Consider the following 21,413-nt stretch of genomic DNA (forward strand, 5'->3'; position numbering starts at 1 on the left):
CTAATCATTCTTTCATAAACATACAATTATTTTTGCATACTATGTATGTAGGCAGGAGATAATTAACAGGGAACATTTTGATTAACTACTGAAATTCCCGCACCGTTTTGTATTTTATCCTTAGCCACCCTCGACTTTCAAACCTAAAATGGTTTAATTTCACAGTAACTCAGTACTAAAGAATGAATGATACAGAAAGGGAAACCCACCTCTAATAAACGTTGCATGCTCATAGCCATTGTAATTTTTATAGCATTGTGTTCTTCTGCTCAGAGTATTGCATTCCATATGCTTGAGTCATTTATGGAATAATTATAGTTACTTTTAGTAGAGGAAAAATAAAACAACAAAAACCTTTTACCATAAAAAGTTTACTCGTTGAGGGAATAAGTCTTTTTCATGAACAAAGCAAAATATAGTTCCAAACTTACTTTTTATGGAACTTCTGGTTCCCAAATACTAGAGTTTACATGCCATGTATAAATCCCAGGTAGTCGACTGAATTCTAGACGTCAACAGAGAGAGGACCACTGGATATCCAAGACACCAAGTTTATTTCTTTCCAGGGTAACTTTGCTTTATTTCAAAACCTTCTTTGATAGGAGTCTCTTTTATCACTATAAAAATATCTATTCTGTCTGTCAGATGTGTTAAACTGTCATACTTTCAGGACACGTTTAGAGAAAGTTTTTCATTATTACCCTTTTACAAATGAGGAAACAGTCCCAGATGAGTTTAAACATTTGCTAGTAAGTGAAGAAAAGAAGAGATTCAAGTTTAAGTGTCTGATTCCAAAGATTACACTTCTTTCTCTGAACCAGGTTTGTTCTTAAACAAGACTTATTTTATGATGAAGATAATTAAATATTTTATAGTCTTCTCAAATAATTTCAACGTATGTTTTCACTGAACCTTATTACTTAATTTTTCTAATGTGTGAGAGTTAATAATGCTCATATCACATAAATTTTAGTATTTGTGAGCAATACTCTCCACAATCTAAGTGAACACTATTTGGACTGAGAGCAATGTGCATTGTTATATACTAAATATGCAAGACACTAGTCCTAAAGTTGATGTATGCATCAACTTTGACATGGTTTTAAAATCTTGTCTGAAGTGGAAATTTTTGTAAATTCTTAAGAGACTGCAAAAACTAATATTGTAGTTATGTACGGAAATGACTTTCATTATACCATCACTAACTCTACTGTTTCCATCTCCAAACCCATTTGTCAAAGTTTTGAAAATACAAATGTTATAGGCACAAAAAAAAAAAAAACACTAGAAAAGCTTCCTTTTCCTCAGTAGCTCATCCTGTATGATCTGTGGGATTAGGACAAGTTGGTTGAGAGCAGAAATGAGTTTAGGTGGTGGAAGATGAATCCTAGATTGTATATAATGTGTTTCTGATTAATTATGTAAAGAATGATTTCTGTTTCTTAAATTTCTCACCCATGCATAAAACATAAAAAATTTTACACAATAATGGATAGTGGGTGATATTTCTCCTAAGTAAAAATTTTCCTAGTATTCATAGTCAGACATCATATTTTGTCTTTTATAAAAGAAAACAAAGCTAAATATAAACTCTTTCTTACATATTATCTAACAACACTGTGGCCTATAATTTTATATGTGTGTGTGTGTGTGTGTGTGTGTGTGTGTGTGTTTGTGTGTGTGTGTGTGTGTGTGTGTATTTATGTGGCACTTATGAAGAAGAAAATATAGAGAAAAACTAACATAATTCCTAAGATCATAACATTTATTATATTGTAAAAGAGAAAATTATGATCCAATATGATGCAATGATGATTACTAATTATCTATTTGCATAGTGATGCAAATATATGTAGGAAATTTCAAGTGGATCATATGGCATAGGATGGTGGTAAAACAAAGCAAAGCACACAATGCCTGAAGTTTTAGCTTGAGTAATCAGGTGAAAGGTGACAGGAGAGGTGCTAATTTAAAACCTTGGCACCAGAAAAAAAAGTCAGAAGGAAGTGAGATATGGAAAAAATTAAAAGAAAATCTATGAAGGCCAAGACAAATGTTGAGAATTTTCTGTGATATTTGAACAAACAACTCATGAGATATTATGTTTAAATCTATAACATCAGATGAGATTTCACTATATCTCAATTCAATCACCAAGCCTGGGTATGGTGTTCACAACTGTATTCCAAGCTATGAGGAAAGCATAGGAGGAGAATCTGTCTGAGGCCCAGCCCTAGATGAAAATGTGACTTAGTTTAAAGCTCGGGATGTAGCTCAAATGGTAAAGTGCCAGTCTAGTGAGTGCGGGACCGCTTGGTATGGAAGGAAGGAAGGAAGGAAGGAAGGAAAGGAGGAAGGGAGGAAGGGAAGAAGGGAGGAAGGGAGGAAGGGAGGAAGGGAGGAAGGAAGGAAGGAAGGAAGGAAAGGAAGGAAGGAAGGAGGGAGGGTAAGAAAAGACAGGATGGGGGTTGTGGAAATGAGGGAGGGCAGGAAGGAAGTAAAAGTGAACCTTAGAATTTTCTAGCTGTTGAAGCACAACAAAGAAAAGACATAGAATTGCCAAGGAAATTGAAGTAGATGTGTCAGAAGCAAGCAGGGAATAAGTTTAGGACATATGCTATAATTTAAGTGAAAAATATGCTCATAGAAGGAATGAAATCTCATATTTAATGCTGAGAAGGATGCAAACATTGACCATTTTATTTGACAAGTGTGTGGTTAAGTGTGCTATCTGAAAAAAAAAGACTCTTAGAAGCAGTCTCCTTTGTAGTAGAAGGGATAGAAGGAAATAAAGTTAAAAGGTACTAAGAAGAGACAAATGAGATGACCTATGTGGAGAAAGAACTCAATGTGCTTTTTACAATGAGAGAAGAGCAAGCAATAATGACTATTATTTATTTGTTGACATTGGAACAGGACAATGCTTGTAAGCTGATAGGAATGATTCAAGAGAATGAAAAGTCATATTTCATGAGCTAAGGAAAAACTGCAGGTAACATTTATTTTCATCATCAGAAAGTATAGATTTCTCAGTGTACAAGTAGAAACGCTGGCGATGTAAAGGAGGGGTAATACATCCCTGTAACTTGAAGCAAATCATAATAAAGAACTAGATATGAAGGTAGATAGTAGATTTAAGGTGAGAACATGGGTCAAAGTGAAATCTGTCAAGACAAAAATCTTAAAGCTTGTTTAAAATAAAATAGGAGAGACGGTGCTGGGAATCGAAAGGGAAGTGTTGAACTAGTATAAGGAACTCTTTCAGTGAGAGATATATATCATCCCAGAAACATAGTAGCATGGCTAAGGCAGTGCCAAATTCTGGTTGAGAGGTGCCATCATTACTGAAAACAATCCCAGTATGGATTGTTTTATCTAGCCCTGTGGTATAGGTGTGGGTATTGGAACTATGGGTTTGCATGTGAAATTTTCCCAGGTGAGCACTTATGCAAGGAAATAGGAATCAAGGCTACGATATATGATCTATATGGGCTGTGAATGACGGCACAGGGTCATTGAGAATAATGTGAGTAATAGGGAAGTTGATATGTTAAGGGAGGCTGTTGTGTGGTGAAACCATACATCATTAGATTACAGGTTGTTGAGGTAGAGACCAGGAGGACTGAAAGTGTAGGAGGTACTAGTTAGAAGGATTTAAATAAATAGTCCAGGGGAGAGACATTATTTGCTGTACAAATATATATGTGACACATTTGGGAATGAGTAAGCAGGGCATGAGGAAGCGTGGAATTTGAATGGATGGAGGGAAGCCGGAAGATCCAACAAAAATACTTGCGACTTTAAATTGGCCATCATATTGAGTGAACTAGATTTAGGAAAAGAAAATATTATGAATGATTTCTGGGTTTCTGGATTATTAGGTTGAATAGATAAAGGTAGCATTAACCACAACATGGCACAGAACTGAGATGCTACAGTAGTCATCCTGAATTTGGTTCTAATGTGTTCAATGTGCAGTGACTTTGGCTCTAGCAAATGATGTCAAGTGAAAGACTCCATCTACAGACATGGATGCTTCTCCATGGACAGATATGGAGCAAAATGAGTGAGACATTAAAATACAAACAAAAAGCAAAAAAAAAATCCTGAGTGCTGAGAGGTCTTGAGAAACTCAGTTGTTTAAAAAAAAAGATTTGTAAATTTTGAGCATATCGTGGAGCTCTTATAAGGAGTGTGGAAGGTTTGTTATACAGAAGAAAATGAACATAGATCAGAACATTTTCTTGGAAAAGCTAGAAGAATTATGAAATGAAGCAACTGTGAAAGGATTAGCCTTGGATATGAAAATTTCCATTCTTCACTATTTCATCATGAGAAAATAAGAAGAGAGTAGAGTAAAAGAAAGGTAAATTTGCACCTTTTGTAGGCAAAGCCTGAGGGAGTTCAGTATTCTGGTTTTTCTTTGATGATATTGTGGTTCAGACTCAGGATCTTGAGCTTGGTAGATAGTCACTCTACCATTTGACTCTTCTCCATGGACCAGTGTTCTGTACTCTATTTAATGTTAGTTGAAATTACCTTACCAAAATAAGGATATTTTTAATATATGTGAATGTGTAAAGAGAGAAATGGTCTAGAAAATCAAATTCATATATAATCTGTGCTAGCACTTTCATGTAAACTATTTTCCACCGTTAATTAAAAGTCATCAATAATTTGCAATGTATTGCTTTTCATGAATCCAACTTAAAGGTCACTTATTTTACTTTTCCGTGGACAATGGCAGGTTGTGGTTCGCTATCACTGACTCTGAACTAATTAAGTTAGAACACTGTTAAATATATAATCATGAGTCATCAGAAACCTTGTATGTGTTCTGAGGAATGAACAGATTTCAGAAGATAATAGCAAAATTTGATATAAATTAGTTACTCCAAATGACACAATAACTATACATGTAAGCAATTGTGCTGGTATAAAACATTAGTAAATCATGGCATTGAAAAAAATATTTTCTTTATTTCAGCCTTTTTAAAAAAATGTTCTCAAGTAAAGAAATGGAAAATTCCTTAAAAGAAAAAAAATTTCTTTGGCTTCTGACTGGACTGATGAAACAGAATTTTATTTTTAAGATTCTCATGCTGTGTAGCCCAGGCTGGCCTTGGACCCACTATACTCTTCTTTCAACCTCCCATAAAAACTTATTCAAGAGATTTATAGTTTCATTTGTAATGTCATTAGATGTATCACAGAAAAGATGTTATGGACAATAATCTTTCAAAGTACTTATTAATTTGTTATGTGGTTTTAAGTCATCCTGGAGAGCCAGCTATACATACAAGGATCTTTAAGAGTTCAACACACAACAAAAAGACTGTCATATAGAATTTTGTGATGATCTTAGAAAATAATTTAGCAAGCGAGTGATGCCTAACCTTTTTTGTAAACCAGTAAGACTAGATCTTTCTTTTTCTGTTCCTCAGTCCTTTACATTATAAAACTAAATACCATTATTGATATATGAAAACTTCCTGAATTATATAAAATGTACCCATGCTGCTTGTATACCAGCTGATTTTACAGTTGTGTTCTTTAGATGTGTTTGTTTGTTTGGGATTGTTTTTAAGTATCCAAGAATTAATTTACTAGGAATCTTAAAGATGAAGTTGGGCACAGGTGACTCACATCTAGAATCCAACATAATTGGGAGCCAGAGATTAGGAAGATCACAGTTCAAGGACAATCCAAACAAAATAGTTATGTTATTCCATCTCAACTAATAAGTGGATATTACAACTGGATAATAACCAATAACTACATAGGAATTTGAGATTGGGAGAAGCATGGTTCCAGACCATCCCAAGCAAAAATCAAGATATTTCAAACTAACCTAAGCAAACTGGTATGGCTCAAGCAGAATTGTGGGTTTTAATCCCAGTACCACAAAAAAGCAAAACACACAATATACTCAAAAAGAAATGACAGTACTGTCTATGTTTTCTAAGGGAAAAAATGATACTTTACATAAACTTCTCTCATGATTGTAAGTAAAGATAATCCTTTTGCCTAGATAATTTTCCAGATGGCAACATAAAGATAAGTAGTCTGAATTTTTTTAATGAGTTGGAGAAAATGTAGAGATGTATATCAGCCAGGAAATTTCAAAGGAAATATTATGTGCACCCCATATAAGACTTAAATTATTTCTTTAATGACCATTTAAAAAACATAACATTTTAACAAATCCTCTACTAGATGCCCATAAGCAATCCATAGCATCACACAAAACTGGGTGTTAATGGCAGACAAAATTTCAATAATGGAAAATAATAATGAAAGAACAGATTGAAAAATTAATATTCTAGCTGAATGAGAATGTTTCTTGTACATGCAGGTTTTATCCTTAGTAATGATTTCTTTTGCATGTAAATGAAATGGTTTCCGGCAAAATGTGAAGTTGTCTTAGTATTATATTATTTCAATGCTATTTGAATTAGCTTAGGTTCAAGTTTGTTTTTTTTTTTACATTATCTTGAGGCTTTGAATATGTATTCAGAGCATCTGCAGAGTCATCTTGTAAGCAATTGCTTCTGAAAAAAAAAAGGCTTTCCCACAATTAGAAATGTAGTCTAATTAGGGGTTGGGTGCCGATATAAATTTTAAAAGGGGTTATATTATTAAACACTGTTTTAGATACTCTGACATGTTTTGTGACTCTGGTTACAATAAACCTCCCCTAAAAATATAAAGAGTAATTCATTCTATAGTAAAACCATTATTTAACATGGGGTACCATGACCAGAAGTCTTTGTGAAGGAGATTTGTCATTTCTCCAAACCCTCTGTGAGAGAGTCATAAATAGACTAGACAAACAGCCTCTGCCTCTCCTTGTTTCCTTTTGGGTTACTTCCAAACTATTATGGACCTAGAAATAAAAAAGTAGGTTACTTGTATTTTGCCAAGTTAAATACAAATGAAGAACTCTGTTTTCTTCATTAATCTTCCAGTATATATTTGCTTAAAGTGCAAAAATTAGGGCAATAATTTAACACTTTTGAATTTTTATCATCACATGAAAATGGATAATAATGAACATTCTGTCCATTATCAGATTTAAATTGTATACTTTAAAAATCATATCACTGAAAGCCGGCCACCGGTGGCTTACACCTGTAATCCTAGCTACTCAGAAGGCTGAGATCTGAGGGTCGCGGTTCAAAGCCAGGGGGCAGGAAAGTCCATGAAACTCTTATCTCCAATAAATCACCAGAAACCTGGAAGTGGTGCTGTAGCTCAAGTGGTAGAGTGCTTACCTTGAGTTGAAAAGCTGAAGGACAGTGCTCAGGCTCAGAGTTAAGCCTCATGACTGACAAAAAATAAAATAAAATAAAAAGAAATCATATCACTGAAAAACCTTTACTTACTGATCTTATGAAAATCTAGGATACTCTGGTTTCTCTTCAGATCGCATACATCTTTCGCCTTTTACTGATCTTATGAAAATCTAGGGTCTTTTCTTCCATCTCCAAATTACTCCAGTGAAAATACTTGGATCAGCTAAGATCTAAGTATTTGATGCCAGGACAATGATCAAGAGCATATGAAAATGAATAAAATATAATAGAAACACAAAGGTGTTAGGTGTTAACTGGACAATTTGGTTGGCCATTGCTTTTTTGTGGGTTTTTTAATTTTGCTTTTGTTTTTAAGTCCCATATCTTGGGATAATGGTGCAGTTGGCTCATGCCTATAATGCTAGCAATTCATTAGGTTGCAATCCGAGGATCATGTTTCAAAGCCAGCCTGTGCGGGTAAGTCCATGAAACTCTTTTCTCCAATAAATTACCAAAATAAACAAATGAAAAAACAAACTGTAGGGGAGGCTGTGGCTCAGTAGTAAAGCATGAGCCTTGAGCTAAATAAACTCAGAGACAGTACTGCAGGCCCTGAGTTCAAGCCCCAGGACCTGCACCAAAACAAACAAACAAAAAAAAAGCAAAAGAAGGAGGTAAAAGTAGAAAATCTGGACATGATTCTTCTTTACTTTTTGGTAGAAAAGAAATATTATCTTTACATGACTCTACAAAGGAGCTGCCATTTAACAAAGCAATTTATGAATATAATATATCTTAATGTCACCCCTTCAACATTCTTTTCCATCCCTCCCCTACCCATTCCTCAGTCTACTCTTCTTCATTTTCATATGCATGGGATTCTTGACTACATTTTCCTCTTCTCTTCATTCGACTACCACTTTCTCCATGACCCAATCTACCCCTTTTGAGTACCTGGTTCCTGGTGTTTTATTTTTCTGAACTTTGATTTTTCCTTTCTAAGGAATTACTCAGTGTAAGTTCTCCCTTAAATCTATCCTATTTCAGTTAACACATTTAACTAAATTAAATACCACCCAATATATACCACCCAATGTATTTACTTACACGTTTATAAGCTAACTGTTGTGTCCACATATAAGGAAAAAACATGCAATAATTTTCTCTGTGGACCTGACTTAATTCACTTAACAGAATTTTTTCCATGTTTATAAGCTAACTGTTGTGTCCACATATAAGGAAAAAAAACATGCAATAATTTTCTCTGTGGACCTGACTTAATTCACTTAACAGAATTTTTTCCATGTTTTTCCATTTCTTTACAAATACTACAATATCATTCTTTCTCATGGCTGAGTAATATTCCATTGTGTGTATATACCACACTGTTAGTGGTAAAGTTATTCAAGCACTCTGGAAAGCAATGTAGAGGTTCCTCATAAAATTAAACATAGAACTACCCTATGTTCCTGCAATTCCACTCCTGGGCATTTACCCCAATGATTACACACCAGGACGTAATAAAACCAGTAGCACATGTTTATTGCAGCACTATTCACCTAGCCAAGGTATGGAATCAGACCAGATGTCCCTCAGTGGCTGAATACAATGCACCTTGATCAGTGTTACCCCTTTCAACATTCCCACTTATCATTTTAATTACAAACTTACTTGTCTACTATAAAAAATAACTAATGGCTTCAATATATATCTTTGTGTAGTAATTTATGTTAGTCAACTAGGGACCTAGAGACAATGTGATAGTGGTAGCAGGATATAACAAGCTACAAGAAGCAAATAAAAACAAGTTACTAGAATATGAATTTCACTAGTTTTAAGAGGGAAATACTACCATATTTCTATTAAATTAAGAATAAGAAATGTCAAACATGTATCAGTTTCAGTATGGATAAGTATAACATAAATTTCTTCTTTTCAATATATAGATATATATATATATATGATAGAACTATGTTGTCTTATATTTTTGTTGTTGTGTAAAATATAAGATTATAGAGGGAAGTGCAAAAACTGCTCAAGAGTAGAATGCTTAACTGGTATCCACTTAAGCTAAAAGAAGGAAGGAAGGAAGGAAGGAAAGAAGGAAGGAAGGAAGGAAGGAAAGAAGGAAGGAAGGAAGGAAGGAAGGAAGGAAGGAAGGAAAGAAGGAAAAGAGGGGGAGGGAGGGAAGAAAAAAGGAGGGAGGGAGGGACAATTTATATAAGGGAAACGATATAAAACTATTATACATTTTTCTATGAAGCTAATCTTAGAACTGAATTATATTGACACTTTGGATAAATGTTATTATCTCTACTGAAATACTTTTGTACTGCTGTTATTGAATGAAAAATGACATTCACATCTTGAAATGAAATATGGAATCAAATTACTTGGCTTATGAATACATGGCCCAAAGCATTCAGACTTCCTTGGAAGGAGGGAGAGTACCTTGTAGTCTCTGACTTAAGCACCTATACTTCTAGCCATATTTGAAATATAATAGTGGAATCAAGCTCTAACCGAAGAAGACACACTATGATCTCATCAAGTGAGACTTGGGGGAGGGGTGGGCTGTCAAGGATGTCAACCTAGATCTGACCTAGATCATTTTCATTTGCTCAGAAAAAGAAAATTGCATCATATTTATAGAGCAGGTAGAATTCTGGATTCGAATCTATAAGAGAGAGAGGGAGATAGAGAGGGAGAGGGAAAGGGAGAGAATTTGAATTAATTTTTTTTAAAAATCTTCCTCTAATGTAGCTCTTTTTTGTTCTAGGCAGAAACCTTGAAAATATCTTCTAGAGAAGTTCAGTGCTTTCTAGGGTTTCAAGGTTTTCTATTTAAAATCTGAAGTGCTTAAGAAAACATTGTCTTGCACTGGACACTATCACTGTCGTGATAGATACTGCTTAACTTGACTCTCCTTGTATGAAATCTATTGTTTAAGGAAAAAGTGAAATATAATATATCGTCTTAACTTTCCACATGGAGAAGATTCAATGAAACTAAAATAGAATGATGCTGACCTCAAACTTTATAACCCATTTTGAACAAATCATTAAACATAAACCCTAAAGAATATAGCAACATATGGATTGCAATATGAGGCCAGCCAGGAAAAAAATCTTAGTGAGACTCCAACTCAATGAAAAAGCAGGCCCTACCACACCAGCTATGGGGGAAGTTGAAGTAAGAAGATCATGATCCAAGATACCATATACAGTAAAGTAAAAAGGGCAAGGGGTATGGCTCAAATGGTAAAGCAACTGCCTAACAAGCAAAGACTCTTAGTTCAGTTCAAACCCTATTACAATAAAAAAAAGCAAGAAAAAGAAATGGAATAAGAGCTTTATCTAAATCTACAATTAAATTAAATATACAATTAAAATGTTAGACATTGTTGCCAATTATATGTCAATCTCAAGTAAGAAAACAAAAATCAGATATTTTCACTCAACAATATTTTCACCCCTTGAACTGAAAATTATAATTTTGGTTGATAATATAAAATATTCTCTGAAATATATATTTTATAAAATATGATTTTGCACAAATCCAGACATATCACAATGATGATTTTGTGTCTATACTGTAATTTTATTTCCTCAGCATAGATTATTTATCTGCAAAAAATTTCCCATTTTGACAAATCTAGTTGAATTATAGCAACATTCTAGTATGTACTTTCAGCTGTCAGAAAACAACCTTTAGGATGAACTGCATTTTCAGATATTTTTACAGTTTTATGTGACAATATGGCAGACATAATCTTTAAAATACATGCTTTCATTTATAGAAGTTTTTCCATCGATTATTTTTGGAGAGCTCTTTAGAATTTCAAGGTTTTATTTAGGATTGTCCTCTATCATTATTTCTAATCTACCTTTAAGTAAGTTTTTTTGTAAGTACAAGTGTTTTATCTAAGAAAATATAGCTGCAGGTTTATTTAGGAAAGTTTCTTCTAAAAACAGGAATGTATGAGACAAAATTCTTTCTTTTGGAATGCGTATGCACGTAGAAAAGTATTTTTGTTTGGTATCTATCACAGCTCCTTATTTATTAAGTAATGCCTATGCAATTTTCTCAGATTACTTTCTGTGGCATAAGAAATCAGTACATGGGAAGGTAGGAAGGTGGGAAGGTGGGAAGGTCGCTCAGTGGTAGAGTGCTTGCCTTGCATTCATGAGGCCCTGGGTTAGATTCCTCAGTACCACATAAGCAGAAAAAGTAGTAAGTGGCGCTGTGGCTCAAGTAGTAGAGCACTAGCCCTGAGCTCAGGGACAGTGCCCAGGCTCAGAGTTCAGGCCCCACTACTGACAAAAAAACAAATCAGTACATTTCATGACTGTGGTTTCTGAAAGATACTACATTACTCTAGAACAAGTAGTTAAAAATCACAAACACTACTCTTCCAGGAAAGAAAAATTTCCTGAAATACAATAAGAATGATTATCTTCTTATACATGGAAATATGCTTGACAAAGATGTGAAACATAAAATTCTCTAGTCTCTTTCCACTCAGTCCGTGGTATTGCTTGTATCTTCTTGAATGTGGTTAAGCATACTTGTGGCTACAGTGCATACTCCTGTAACCATTACACAGAAAAAAACTCACCCATTCTTTCTTCTACATATTCTTCTGCCAGTATCGCCCTCAGAGTTTCAAATCACACTTTTCATAATAAACAACTCTTCTTGGTTCTTTCCCACTACCATAGTACAGAATTTAATTTATCTCAATTTTTGCTTTAGAGCAGTGGTTCTGAACTTGGGATGGGGCTGATGGTTGAAGACATCTGTAAATGTTTAGAGACAATGAATACCCAGAATGGAGACTGGGTATAATTCTAGCATCAGATGGGTAGGTGGGATGCTACTAAACCTCCTCAAATATGCACCAAACAGTCCACACAACAAGCCTACAAACTGCCCAAATGGTCAAGAGTGCCACTGTTAGGAATGCTTGCTTCAAGGGAAATACTGAAAATAAAATCATATACCATACCAGTACTATTTAAATAGATTTTCCACTGATTCATGCATAATAATAAATTAATATAATTAAAAATGTTCCCATACCAACATCTTAGCATATGTGCTTCATTCTGTTACCATAGTTTATGTCTTTTTTAAATTTGTTCATCAAATGGAATGTTGTGGCTGCTCATCTTCAAAATAAAATTGTTGTATGTGCATGGTTCAGTATTGAAAAATCAAAACAAAAAGGAGAGTTTCTCAACAACAACAACAACAACAAAAAACACTTTATAGCCCTCATGTACTTTTTCTTTCCACTTTTTCTAAATGGCTAGACTGAGTTATGGATAATGCATGAGATAACTGGTTTTTCCTCTTCCTCTGTGATTTCTCTCCTCATATGTGTTCTTTCTTGTGTTGTCAGGACACCCCTGATTGCAGCCGGAGTCATTGGTGGCCTCTTCATCCTGGTTATAGTGGGCCTGACATTTGCAGTTTATGTTAGAAGGAAGAGCATCAAAAAGAAGAGAGCCTTAAGGAGATTCCTGGAAACAGAGGTGATGTGGTGACTTTTCATTAGTTTTAAGAACATTGGATAGCACTCAGTTTGTTGTGTTTATTGGTTTACTCAAAATGTATATACTGTTCAGTTTCTTGATTTTCATATTAGTGAAGAGTCAGAATGTTCAATAAAAGCAGTCAGATTGATTCCTAGCATAAAGAGATTGATTATATGGCAGGGTTCTAGAAATGTTTTTGGTTTGTTTGGATTGGCTTTGGTTTTAATAGTTTGTTAAATAATAAAGAAATGATTTACTTTGGTTTATATTATTTTATCTGATGATGGTATTTATTATCTTGAGGGACAGGTTTCATTAGCAAGCTCTGGCTAGATGATATCTCAACATAAAATATCTGGACAGAAGATGGTTTATTGGCAGGAGTGGGAATGTGAGAAAGATAAAATTTTTGGATTCAAAATGCCAATGGACAAGCAATGCATGCTTTAAGATCTGTAAGTTGTTAGTCAACGTGCTCATTATCACGGCAGTGAAAGACCATATAGAATAAAGCTTCCTGTTGTAATTTTGCAAAACTCACAACACAATTTATATCATACATTTATTATTATGTGTATTCGGTTTTGTGAATATGCTAGTTACCCATAAATTATTATAATTTATTTTACATTGCCACACTGAGTTCTTTAAAATGCAAAATGATAGTTTTCATTGTACAAGGTACAGAAAGAAAACAATTACCGAAGCCTTTCAGGACTAAACCCTTCTCAACTCCCATCATACCTTTTTCTTGATACCCACATCTATGCCTGCCCCAATAATTCAGTTGCTCTGAAACAGACTGCCTACCTGTATTTATCACTGCTTGTCAATGTGACAATCTGGCTTTTCCTCTTTTTTTTTTTTTTTTTTGAACTCTGGGCTTGGGCGCTGTCCCTCAGCTCTTCAGCTCAAGGCAAGCGCTCTACTGCTTGAGCCACAGCACCACTTCCAGTTTTCTAGTGGTTTATTGGAGATAAGAGTCTCATGGACTTTCCTGCCGGGGTTGGCTTTGAACTGTGAGCCTCAGATCTCAGCCTCCTGAGTAGCTGGGAGATTATAGGCGTGAGCCATCGGTGTCCAGGGCCTGCTGTTGGCTTTTCCTCTTAATGCTAACAGGAATGCAAATATTTATTCTTTCATAAATTCTATACATTGGCAATGAATTACATTTAAAAGGAATTTGATAAGAACTTTTTGCTTCCAGAAGTTGAAACTACATAGACTAATCACTGAAAGTTTCAGGAAACTAGATCTCCTTATAAGAAACTGCTTTCTGTAAGTATTACCTAAAATTGACATGGATTACTCATCAATACATTTTTAAGGAAAATAAAAATAGTAAAAAATGTACCTAAAAATATAGTGATAATTTTACATTAGGTTAGCTGGTTATTTAGACAAGCTCAATTTACTCATTTTCAGTCTTATACTATGAAAATAATGAGGAAATATGTGCTGTGCATATTTTTAGTTTAGTCTAGGGTGCTAAAGGCAAATAAAATGCTCACTCCTGGCCTGCTTGAGGCAGTTTCTGAGAGAATTCTGAAATGTTAAAGAAAGTAGAATTGAGGAGGAAGTGAGACCTTAATTAAGAAAACAGTGGACCTATGTTTCTTTGGGTCTGGCTTATTTCACTTAAAATCATTTTTTCCAAGTCTTCCCATTTCCTAACAAATGGGGCGGTGCCATTCTTTCAGATGGAAGCATAGAATTCCTAGATATATCTTTATATATCGATATATCTCTCTCTATAGATATATCTCTCTATAGATCTCTCTAAGTCGATATCTATATATATCGATATATCTCTCTCTATAGATATATAGAGAGATCAATATAGAGATTATATCTATACACACACACACACACATATATATACACACACACACACACACACACACACACACACACACACACACACACATATATATATATATATATATATATATATATATATATACTCACATTTTCTTGATCCATTCATCTACTGAGAGGCATCTGGGTTGGTTCCATATCTTTTTTTTTTAAGATACTGTACAGAGGGGTTACAATTATGTGAATAATGCAATGAGTACATGTCCTATTGAGCATTGTTACCACTCCTTTATTTTTCCCCTACTATCCCTTCCCTCCCTACCTCCCCAACTCTTCCTCCCACCCCAAGTTCGTTTTCTACATAGTGTCTTCTATGTCTCATTGTTCCAATGGGTCAACCTGTATCCTTGTTTCAGCATTTTGTTACTGCCCTTCCCTTTCCCGAATAAGAAAAATGAATATACAAGATGCAGGGCGCCAGAATCAAATACAGTGACCACAGGGGGTTATATCTTAGCTATGGTGAATAATGCTGCAATAAGCATAGTTGTGCTGGTAGTTTCAGTATGGCCTTGTTTGTGATCATTTGGAACTACGCAGAAGGTCCCATGGATTCCTCATTTGCAATAATTAGTATACATCTAGAATAATTTTATCAGATGAGCAGAAAAGCTCAAAAGCTATGTACATATGACCCTATAAGATGATGCTAGGCAAAATGAACTCCAAGATATGGTCACAAGAGGTCTTTCTTTGTTGTTGTTTGTTTTAAATGTACTATGTGATTTTTTGTTTCCTTTGTATGTTCTTCCCCCTATGGTATATCCCCATTTGTCACTGTACTCGATTTTGGTACCCTGCATGTTGTATATACATTTGTCTAATTTGGGGAGGGGAGAGGGAATAAAAAAATGCTAAAATAAGGACACAGGATGACCTATTGCAACAATATACCCACCAGACAGTATATTGGAAATGCACTTTACAACTTAGGAAGGCGAGGGGTGAGAACAGAGGGAGGTGGGAAGGGAAGGGATAATGGGAGAACAACAAAGGAGGGGGTAACAACGCTAGACAAGCAATGTCCTCATTACCTAACTCATGTAACCGTAATCCCTCTGTACAGCATCTTTACAATAAAATAAAATTTTAAAAAATACCATTCAGAAGAAAAAAAAAGCAGTGTACCTCTAAGTGAGTGAGAGAAATTCTGCCTCTTACCCACATGGAACAAAGGCCCACTTCTCTATAAAGAGTTGTATTACTTTGTACAGAGCTGTACTTTCTAAGAATGTCCTTCAAGTTGTCATATCTTTGCTAAGAAAACAAATACTGATTAGTTTAAAAAATAACTTTTTTTAACTATTTGTGCCAGTACTAGGGCTTGAACTCAGGGTTTGGGAGCTGTCCCTTAGAGTTTTTGCTCAAGGCTGGTGCTCTTGCCCCACAGATTCATTTCCAGTTTTTTTTATTTTATTTTGTTTTGTTCTTTTCCTTTGTTTTGCTTGTTTGTGGGGGGTTTTTTTGAGGAGGGAGGGCAGGACTGGTTAATGGACAATAAGAGTCTCATGAGCTATCTTGCCCAGCTGGCTTTAGACTATAACCCTGGGATCTCTGCCTTCTTAGTAGCTAGGATTATAGGTGTAAGCCACCAGTTCCTGGTTTAACTTGATGTTTTTATAGAAAGTTATTTCATGGGGCTAAATTTATGTTACATTTTCAAGTGAGATAATTGTATAATTTTCCACATTTCACTTAATAAAAGTGAATATCATTTTAAACCACCATCTATATAAAATTCTTAGACATCCTTGTACACTGAAGGTAGATAGCTGCATAAGAAGTGAAAAGATTTTACTATTTTAGTGGAAAGCACTTAAAATAGATATATTTCCCCAGGATTAGTATATTCTAGATTGTCTTTATTCTGCTGTTAAATGCATAAAAATACAGAAGATACATTTTTTTTTCTAAAACACACTCACTGATATATACAATAGTGGCTTCCCTTATGGTCTAGAGGTTAGAAGATAATATATACAATAGAGTACTTGGATTAAAAAATGTATAATGAGACATACTCAGATCGTTGGGAATGGGATAGATTCAGTTCCTGCTTTATGCCAGGCAGTGGTCTGGAACTGCCTGTCTCTATTGTCCCCCTGTATCCTTTGCCAGTCCTCTGAGGTGAATATTACTATATGTACAGCCTAGAAAACAAAAAAGGGGCCAGGAGGACTGAATTGGTCTTTATTCCTGTGAGTTGTAGCATTGATAGGAGATCCCTATGGTCCTCTAAATTTAAACTCTGTCTTCTTTATACTATGTCACTGCTAACTTGACCAATGAGAATGTTCATCTTTTGATAGTAAATTCCTGGGAAAATGCATTTGTGGAAACTTTAAATGATTCCTAAGATAATTAGGAGACTAAACATCTCAGGTAGAATTGTCAAATTTTCAAAGTATGACATGATTGCAAGGTGCATGTCTTCAAGTGAAGTGAATCTCTGCTGGATACCCTCACAGATGTATCAGATAGTTCAATGAGTTCTTCTGAGAGTTTTTGTCTTAATGACTTAAATAAAGTCACCAATTTGTATTTTTATAGTATGAATGCAAAATGAAATGAAAGCATACTCATGGTCTAACAATTAGAAAATAGCCTATGTTTATGGAGATATTTTTTATCATGTTCTTCCTAAAATTCTTGCTACAGCTGTACTTACCTGAGCTCAAGACTGTTCTACTAATTAAGTAGGCCATGATGTTCACAGAAGCATGATAATAATACCCAAGCTGGAGGCCCACAGTGTACTTAGCCTTGTAAACAGACATTTTGAAATACTGTGGTGGTTTCAAGACAATTTGAGTAGGAGTAGCCCTTAATTATTTTCCTATGCAGAGAAAGAACAGGCAATTTATCATTGTTTAAAGTTTAGTTCCTTTGTAACTTAAAAAAAAAACTTCTTAACTTGACTCGTTTGCTTTTTTCCCTCCAGCATGAATTAAAATTTCAGCAGTTATACACTCCTTGTTCCCCAAGTCTCTCTTAGACTCCGCAGCTCCCCCATTACCCATTCCAACACCACAAATGGATGCCTAAGTCTAGGGAATATGCTGAACACTATGCAAACTCTGGTTTTTTTTTTTTTGGCTTATAAATTGGTATCTCTCCTTTAGTTTATGACTTAGACACGAAACTATGTAACAAGATTGATAAAATATAAGGTATAATTATAATAATGTATTTTAATGAAAGTAATTTAAAGCTTGGGAATTTATTTCTGAAAATTTCCTTCCATTCAACCATATTTTCCAAATGCAATTGATCACAAGAAATTGAAACTACACAATCAGTAGGATAGGGTAATAGCATACATTCACATCTTGTTTATTCATATTCTCCATCTGATTGGCACCTCAGTGATGACATCTAAAACTAACATCTCACTTTTATGTTATTAACCACACCCAGCCCATCTCAAGACCACATGTCCACTCTAATCTCACCCTTCAGAGAGGTGTCTCACCCTCTGGTATCTCCTTCCTTCTCCTGATACTATGGGCAGACTACTTCATCATGTCAATGCCCTCCTGAAGTCAGTCTCTTTGCATTATCTCAAGTCAAAGAACCTGATCTAGGAAGCCAGGATTACCGAGGCCCAATTCCTAGTAGTCATCATATTCCTCCATATCCGGCAGCATTCATTTATGATCTTGAATCAAACCATAAGATCTTTTTATCTAGATGATATACTAGGGCCTGGCTACTTATAATGTGTCTAAAATTTGCATAATAATCATCCCCAAGTCATGTAAAAATGCCAACTTTAAGATCTATTGATGTAAAATACGTATTTTGAAGAAAAGCTTGGGAGACTTAATTTATCAACTGAAGTCTGGGAAACACTACTCCTTGGATTGAAACTGTGCTAACTATTTTTAATCTCCTGACATAGTTATCCTGACTTTCCAGATAAATTTTAAGCACCAAGAAGGGAACCTTTCTGTGTGATGCACAGGAGATGTGCATCCTACCTCCTAGTATAGCATGCCTCCAGGCAGGGCACATTTATTATTTGAATTCATCCAGGCAAGAGCAGGAAAACAGAAAGGATAGAGTGTGAAAGACTGCCTAAATATTTGTCTGCAGACAGTGTGTGGCTCATAATACAAAATTATTCTTTGTTAAAGATAAATATATTTGCATATTTTCATGTGTTAGAAAAAGAAATGGGGGAAGAGAGAGACAGAGAGAGAAAGAGAGACAGAGAGGCAGAGAGAGTAAAATCCTAGCAGTGATTCTTGGTGATTCTTGGAGTAAAAGCTGTTCTAACATTCTGTTTTTGCTTTTTAGTTGGTGGAACCCTTAACTCCCAGTGGCACAGCACCCAATCAAGCTCAACTTCGTATTTTGAAAGAAACTGAACTCAAAAGGGTGAAAGTCCTTGGCTCAGGAGCTTTTGGGACTGTTTATAAAGTAAGTTAAGAACAATATATATCATCTGCTATTTAAGTTTCATTTCAGGCTTTAAAAAAATAATAGCCAAGGCCATTAGTTTAGCTAACCTAATTTCTTTTTTAATATTCAGAAAGGAGGACATTTATAGTATTGAGATCTTGTTGCAAAAATCAATTCGTTAATTCTTATTGAAAAAGCTTGGATAAATACAGTCTAGAGTGAAAGGCAGGAAATACTGGTACAAAGCCAAGTATAGTTCTTTCTATCAATGCTCTTCTGAGTCCCTAGCAATATTACTGTCCATTTGTCAAAGTTCCCTTCATAGCCCAAATACTCAATCCCAACAGGATGCCCTTCCTTCTGCATAGTGCTTCCTGAACTCCTAGACATGTTCGGGTAGTGTACTATAATCCCTTACTCTCCTGTTCATATTCAAAGGTTTCCTTATCAGCACCCTACTATTAACAACTCCTTAGAATCCACATGAATATTCATATATGTTAATAGGATGCAATACCAAAACCTTTCTATAAAACCTATTTAGTTACATATGTGATATCTTAGTTAATATCCAAAATTCTTATATCTTTATCATCCTATGAAAACTACAAAGGTGACGTTATTTGAGAAACTGAGGTCAGATAGAGTATCCTTCTGAGGTTTTCAATTGAGAGGTTTTTCTCTGAAAGTAAAACTCAAATGATAGCAAGTGTATGTTGATATTTGGGTCAATTACACAATCAATCCAGAATCCAGTCCCAAAGTAAATTTTGATAAAATTGATCTAAGTGGCAAATAAGAAGAATAAGAAACAATACTGGGTTAATGATGAAATCTTCCAATATCCATACACATAATTTCTGAGATTTACTTTGGCAGATTAATATACTTCCTATCGAGTATAGGCCTTCATTTTTGCCAAAAGGTTTGTTGAAATGGATTGGAGTTTAGGAATTTTTGCATTGTAGAATGGTCAAGTCTTCCCTTTTTAAACCAATCATTTAATCTGTGAGTGTTGAGACACCTGTTACCTCAGCATTCAGGAGGTGGAGGTGGGAGAATCACCCTGGCTCAGGAGTTTGAGACCAGCCTGAACAATACAAGGAGGACAAAGGAAACATAACATCATAATTAATATGCAGAAAATATTAATGATGAGATATAGAATTTAGCTTTTCTCATTTTAATTTACTTTCTTCAAAGGTCAAAATACAGACAATTTGTATGATTCTAAGTGTTAGCCTTAAATTTGAAATGTCATGTTGAAAGTAATGTAGTAAATTGGATCAACTGCCAATCATTCTGGATCACTTCCCACCACAACTCTCTTTCAAACCAAGCTGCAAAATTTTCCCTAACTTTGGTTTACCTGACCATTGCTCCAATTAGCCACACTGTAGGTATAATTGAATGTTCTATGCTAAATCACAGGATAAGACAGTAATGTAGATATTAGAGCTTCCTTACCTTATTTATCATGTCTTTTTAAGTCAATTCTACATAGCACTTTGATAAAATGCAATACAAATAAATATAGTTGTGTTTATGGGGAACAGATAAGAAGATAAAAGACCAAATTTAAATGCATCATAACGAAGTTCCACAATTGTTACCTCAGTCTTGTATTGTTCTGAAACTATTATTGCCCTAAGATTTTCTTAATAAAATGTGGTTTGGAAACTAATCTTCATTTCAAACCGTGGAGAACTTGTGATTCACAAGACTAAGGGGAAAATACTACCCATATAAATATTTAATTACAAAGCTGTATTAAAAATAAAATTGAAATCTTTAACTCCAGTTTCATGTATGGGGATCAGGAAAAGTTCCTCTCTTCTCTCTCCTTTAACCAGTGAAACTAAAACCCTTGCTAAAACGATTTTACTTTTACTCAAATTTATTTTACTATCTGGGTGCTGGATTCTCATGTCTATAATCCTAGCTTCTTAGGAGGCTGGGACCTGAGGATCACAGTTTGAAGCCAGTCTAGGCAGGAAAGTCCATGATACTCTTATCTGTAATTAACCACCAAAAAGCTAAAAGTAAGGCTGTGGCTCAGATAGTAGAATGCTAGACTTGAGCACAAAAGTTCAGGCACCACACCCAAAGACTGCCATAAAAACAATCATTATAACAAAAGTTTATTAAAATGTCTATAAGTTTGTTTGAATTTTATATCTTGAATGCATATAGTTGTCCATAACCTTTAATATATAACTTGTAAGACGTGATGTATTTCTACACTACAGGATTATTTTTTGATCACAGAAAAACAAATGGCTTAGGTTATTATTTG

The 21,413-nt window shown here is 34.7% G+C and overlaps 1 protein-coding gene across 4 annotated transcripts in view; it reads left to right on the top strand.

The window, feature by feature from the left end:
* The window catches only part of Erbb4 (erb-b2 receptor tyrosine kinase 4), a 1,023,136-nt gene that overhangs the window by 794,580 nt on the left and 207,143 nt on the right, over positions 1-21,413 (top strand). For all 4 annotated transcript variants that reach the window (XM_070017823.1, XM_070017826.1, XM_070017822.1 and 1 more), the window contains exons 17-18: positions 12,700-12,832; positions 19,013-19,135. In XM_070017823.1, the coding sequence (XP_069873924.1) occupies positions 12,700-12,832; positions 19,013-19,135 (256 nt within the window). The remainder of the gene's footprint in view (positions 1-12,699; positions 12,833-19,012; positions 19,136-21,413) is intronic.

Source organism: Dipodomys merriami, unplaced genomic scaffold (genome assembly GCF_024711535.1).
Source record: "Dipodomys merriami isolate MVZ:Mamm:240054 unplaced genomic scaffold, mDipMer1.0.p SCAF_1, whole genome shotgun sequence".
Lineage (NCBI taxonomy): Eukaryota > Metazoa > Chordata > Mammalia > Rodentia > Heteromyidae > Dipodomys > Dipodomys merriami.